Below are 5,985 nucleotides of genomic sequence, written 5' to 3' on the forward strand. Positions count from 1 at the left end.
TACTGAGCACTCCATCGCAAAGCAGAGAGAACGCAGGAGAGGGACGCCAGCCTGGAAGATTTTTGGTCAAGAGGAAGGAGAAAAACAAGCAGAAAGAAGAAGGGAGGAGGAAAAGGTAAGAAAACATACCGTTATGAACTTTTTTGTTTGTAGCGTCTTGTTTTTCTCATTGAATAAGCTGATGCACTCCACGCTGAGGATTTGTTTTTTTTTGTTTTTTGCCATTTTAGAGTATGTGCTGTATATTTAAATAGCAAATCTGAATTTAAAAAAGACATTAAACTTAATCACAATCTGTGGAAATGTCATATTTTAAAGGCTATTTTAATTGCTCAGGCTTCTTTTATTATGTAGAGAGGAGAGCTCAGCTGAGTGAGTCATACTGTAGGAAGACAGGAGACCAGTCTCTGCCAGAGTCACAAAGACGATGGCCCACTGAGGAGTCACTCCGTAGAATAATGGAGGAGGGAGGCTGAAACACCGAGATGTAATTTCCCAACAAAGAAAATGGAATGAACTCAGTGTATCCCCTTAAGAAATATTTGAAGAAAAATCAGTCAAACTGGAGGAACCAGATGACCGGCAGAGTGTGGTTTATTTCCAGAGGCGGTCATTTGGTTGTGTTAAAGTTCCAATTTTCACAGAATAACTCTCCTGAGGATTGACAGCAACAAGGTGCGTCAATAAAAGTGGGATGTAAGTCAGTGCACCTTCCTCTTTCACTTGGATGTTTGCATTTACACATATATGTAAGGCAGCACAAAATGAGACATTTCCCAGCCATTTATCCCACGAAGCAACCGTGACCTCTGTGACCTTTCGGTCAGTGTCTGAATAGCATTTAAAAATAGACATCAAAGCAAAGGAAATTCACTGAAGGCCTCAGTGACAGCATCAGCATTATTACTGGATGTCCTCACATCTCTGATGGAACTGATGGATGTTTTATTTTTTTTATTTTTTGGATTTTGTACTGAGACACTTGGAAAATGTGAAATTGTTGCTTATGTTTTTAAAAAATAAAAATGCATCGTACATCTTTACTAAGACATAATTTTATACTTAATATATCCACAGAACATATTTACAATGTTGTGTTTATCAAATGTTTCAACGCCATGAGGTAGAAAAAGCTGGGAGGAAGTTAAAGCTTTTTATTTATCTTTGATGGTGACTGGTGATACTACAACAAACAAACTCATTTGTTGACACCACTGCCTCTATGGGTTGTAAAAGCAAATCAATCCCCATAGACCCCCTATGGTAAAATGGCCAGCTAAATAAAGTTGTTTACAGCCTGGTTCAAAAAAATAATTCTGGTCTCTACCGATAATTTTCCTTCTAGTGTCAACTGTATGACGAATTTTATTTTATAACTCAATTAGGGCTTGAAATTACATATAATTGACAGCCTTCCTGCTTCCATGACTTCTTGGCCATCTCATACATATAAGAGAGACTCCACTCTCCACTATTAGCTGAATAAATTAGGTCAGCATGGGTACAAGACATAGGTCAGGAAATTAAAGATGATTTAGGGGATAAAAATAAAAAATATGTTTGGAAATGGGTTCAATTTTCTTTTTTTTTATTAAACAGAATGTAAGAAAACCTTTCATGGTGGGGGGGGGGCATGTGTTCTGTCTGCTTCACATGTTTTAGTTTGTGCTTTTATGTAAATATCCAATGTCCCTTGTTGATAGTGACACTTTGTTTACTCCTTTACTGCACTACTGTTTGTTCTGTGTGTGTTACAGTCGATGCCAGACCAGTGTCACAGAGCTAAGAGCTAGCTACCACTTACACTGGTCTGGCATTGGCACAGAGCTGTTATAGCTAGCTGGCTAACACCTCTGCTGCCTCTTGGCTGGAAAGTAATTAGTAGCATCTTGCAATGATTTGATTGACAGCTGAAAGCAATGAGGTCATTATTGATGATTCAGCGATGCATGAATGTAAGTAGCCATTCCCATGTTTAAGTAAATGCATCTTGAGTCCAATGTAACTCAGTGAAAAGTGATATAAGACATTTATTAAACGTAGGCCTAATGAACAACATGCAAATATAAAAGGATTATTTTCATCTTTTATATGTTCCATGTGGCTCTACTTGCTTGTGGCTGTACAAAAATCACAATAAGAAACAGCTCAGCTCAGTCCTGCTGCCCAAAAACAAATGACTCTATTTTCCTTTTGTGAAATTCCAACTCCCCTAAGCGATTAAAATATCAATATATTTGAGAGCACTCACAGAAAGAAAAGAGGTCCACGTAAATGGTATCACACTTCCCAGCACTTCTGTCATCAGCTGCATAATGAATGTGCCTGATAAATAACACCATCTGTCACAATATGGCTGGAAGAGGAATGTTGATTATTGATATTAGAGTTATTATTCAGCCATGACACACACACACAGCTACAAATCATCCAGTCTCTCTCTACCTCAAAGTTACTGTTGAAACAAGTTATATAAGGGAGGGAGGAAAGCCTTACGCAAGTCCGCTGATCATGAGACACCTACTTCATGAAATGATCAAGTGAATATTCCAGTCTGTTGGGACTGGCTGTGCTGTGGCTTCCTTTTCTTCTCATCTCTGGGCTTCATTTTGTATGTTTGTGTGTGTCCCTGGCAGCAGGCTGAAGATGGTGTGTCTATGTTGCCTGTGGGTTGTGGTAACGGTGGTGTTCGTGCCTGGGTTTGAGTCGGTTTGCTGGGACAGCTCCATCTGCAACGACCTGAGTGACAGGGGGAGGATACTGGTAGGTCACACTGTCTCCTACATTTGAAAATTGTTTTCAGTTGTGCTACATAACCTTTTCAACAAACTTCTGAAGCCAAGATGGGTGAGAAAATAAATATGTGAAAGCTACTTCTGCAAAACCGACCTCAGTTGGAAGAGAAATAATTAGTCGGTAGACGATAACAATTAGTCCTAGAAAGAGTAAAGTATGTACAGTTCTTGGATTGATTTTATGACATAGTATTGTATCTGTTCAATATTTTTTTTTCTAGTAGATTCAGACTTTTATACATTTGTTCAACTACTTCTACAGATGAGTTTTAGTTTTTAAAGTAAATCAGTGACCGTAACAGCAGGGAGTGACTATTCTTTGTTTATGTATGATTACTTGTAAATATAGATTGTTAACGTCAGCTTAGAGTCAGTCAGTGGAGTCATTTGTTTTTACATGGATCTCTTCCCACCATGTTTCTAAAATAACCCTGAATGGATGTCGATGAACTTGGAAGCGGAGCTGCATTCAGTTGACTGCAATCTGCACACTCACCACTAGATGCCACTAAATCCTACAGACTGGTCCTTTAAGTTCTTTCAAAATGTGGATGCATTTGGAAGCATCCCTTTAATAATTCAGCATCAAAGTAATGAAATGTATTATTATTATTATGTCTATTGAATGCTGCGTAGATAACAGTGTGTTTTAAAGTCTGTGATGTCTCCCACACAGGACTGTGTTCAACACTGCATTTCAGCAATCCAGTCTGAGAATCCAGAGATCGATGCAGTGAAGGTGACTGATGAAGATGACCTTATGCTCAGCATCCTTCTGGCCATACTGGCCACCGAAGACATAATGCTAGAGTCAGATCTGAAAGGCCACAATGATGAGCGGCGATCCTACTCAATGGAGCATTTCCGATGGGGGAAACCCTCAGGAGGCAAGACACAAGAGCCAAAGCTGAAGGCCCACAGCGACGAGAGACGCTCCTACTCCATGGAGCATTTCCGCTGGGGGAAGCCCTCTGGCCGTAAACGCCGACCTGTTAAAGTCTTTGCATCTTCTCTGGAGGGAGGGGGCTCATCTGAAGGCAGCTTTCTCCCTCGGGCTCGGCGACAGCTGGGCAGCATGGAGGACAATGCAAAGAAGAACCCTAATGGAAGACAACAGACTCCAGGATCGCAGAGAGTCAGGACTGGCTCCAAGTCACATGTCCCACTGAGCCTGCAGGAGAGGAAAGAGGGAGCCTACCGCATGAGTCACTTCAGATGGGGCAGCCCACCTGCATCTAAGCGCAGCGGCAGCTTTATGAAGCCGTGGGAGGAGAAACCTCAGGGGCAGCTGGCCAAGTTCTTCAGGAACATTATAGTCAGGGATGTTCAGAGGATAATGGGCTAAACGGAAGAGTGAGAGTAGTTGATTGCATGTTAGTACCCACATCTCATTTAAATCACAGACACTTGTTGCTATGTTCGGCATGTTGTTGAGTGTTATTTTCTGGGCCAAATGTTGCTGCATTAAAACCTTAAAGATAAAACTGAAGGCAGTGTTGTGTTGAATAAAAACACTGATGAATCCATGGCACCTCTTGGCCTTGACTTGAAAGCTTTCAGTGTTTTACTACGCGGGGAAACTCCATTACTGAACCAAAAGGAAAGTAAACAGTAAGCATTTCACTGGTGTAGGAGGTGTATAAGATGTATAAGGTGTAAGAAATATGTATTTATTTTCAGAGTGGCATCATTTTTGTAAAGTAATGTATTAAAGATTCTGTTTGTGGCAAACTACAAATGCATTTTTATTTACATTATCATTAACACTGCCACTCAATGAGATGTGGCTAAATAAGACAAATAAGACTAGAGCAGGGGTTTGACAAAGTAGTACATAATTAGATGGTGTAATCGTTACTATTGATTACAGTGAATCAGTTGTGAGTTAAATTGGAAGCGTGATGGAGGTGTAAACATCTGCCAAATTTTCATCAAGGGCTAATCAATCTGTAGTACGTGTGTGTGTGAGAGATACTATGTAGCATTACTGTGTGATCTGTGACTTCCTAAAAGTCCTGAGGCACAACACACACACACACAGTCTGACAGTCTTCACACATGGTGAAGGGTGCTGATAAATAGGAGCGTGGTTTAAAAGGGTGACGGGTGACATTGACAAAATAATACTAATAATAAAACAGATATGGTTGAGTTTGTTTTTAAATGTCTTAATGGCCTCGCCCCACAGTATCTGTCCGACCTGCTTCAGCCATACTCACGCTCTCTCAGGTCGGCAGATCAGTCTCTTTTAGTCATCCCAAAAACAAAGAGGAAATCGAGAGGTGATCGTGCTTTCGCAGTCACTGCCCCCAAACTACAGAACAATCTGCCCCTGAACATTAGGCAGGCTGACTCTCTTGCTGCTTTTAAATCCTCTCTGAAAACACACCCCTTTTCTCTTTGGCTTTTAACTCAGTCTGAGATGTTGACTTTTAACTGTTTTATGTTTTTACTTTGTTTTTATTGTTTTTTATCCGTATGTGTTTTATATGTTTTATATGCTTTTTTATTGGTGGGCAGCACTTTGGCCAACAGGGTTGATTTTAAAGTGCTCTATAAATAAAGCTGAGTTGAGAGTTGAGTTCCAGTGTTTCCTGCGAGCATAGTACCGTAATCTATAGTTGAGATAACAGCTTTTTTTTGTATATAAGCTTCTTTGCTCTGTTCAGCATTGCACATTTACTGTTATGAGAAGTTGAAGCAGGATGTTCTGTGGAAGCATCATAACTTATATCCTGATGCTGCAACAATACAAAAATAAAATGCCAGCCTCTTCTGGCACTATTTGGTAATTGAGGTTCAATCAGATGCAATAACAATGAAAGGCAATTATTTTAAAATGTGTCACTCAATACAAATTACATTTAAGGATAGGAAAAGATGTTCAAAGCACCCATCCACGCTGTTTACAGTTGTTTATGTAGAAACAGCCTAAGCTCAATTTAACAAAATAAAACCATGTGAGATGTTTATAGGGGGGGGGGGTCTCTATTTGCTGGAGCAGTTTACAGCTCATAGGCTGAAATGTGACCCAGACCATTCACTGTTGTTAGTAAGAAGATAAAAGGTTGGGTTCCCCCACGTGATGATGCCCCTACTAAACTGGATCACACAACGAAACAATGTTCCTCTTTATCTGGAATCCATTTTATCAAGAACAAAATAAATTAAGGAAAAAGGTCAGACATTC

General features: G+C 40.0%; 1 protein-coding gene across 2 annotated transcripts; it reads left to right on the forward strand.

The window, feature by feature from the left end:
* On the forward strand, positions 1–4,321 carry LOC114428757 (pro-opiomelanocortin-like). Of its 2 annotated transcripts, XM_028397433.1 has the most exons (3): positions 1–115; positions 2,637–2,763; positions 3,472–4,321. In XM_028397433.1, the coding sequence occupies exons 2-3, from the start codon at positions 2,647–2,649 to the stop codon at positions 4,138–4,140; spliced, it is 786 nt and encodes a 261-aa protein (XP_028253234.1). In that variant the 5' UTR covers positions 1–115; positions 2,637–2,646; the 3' UTR covers positions 4,141–4,321. The 2 variants fall into 2 exon arrangements, with proteins under 2 accessions (XP_028253234.1, XP_028253233.1); XM_028397432.1 differs by lacking the exon at positions 1–115 and having other exon boundaries at positions 2,541–2,763.
* Positions 4,322–5,985: the final 1,664 nt, after the last annotated feature.

Source organism: Parambassis ranga, chromosome 24 (assembly GCF_900634625.1).
Source record: "Parambassis ranga chromosome 24, fParRan2.1, whole genome shotgun sequence".
NCBI classification, from domain to species: domain Eukaryota; kingdom Metazoa; phylum Chordata; class Actinopteri; family Ambassidae; genus Parambassis; species Parambassis ranga.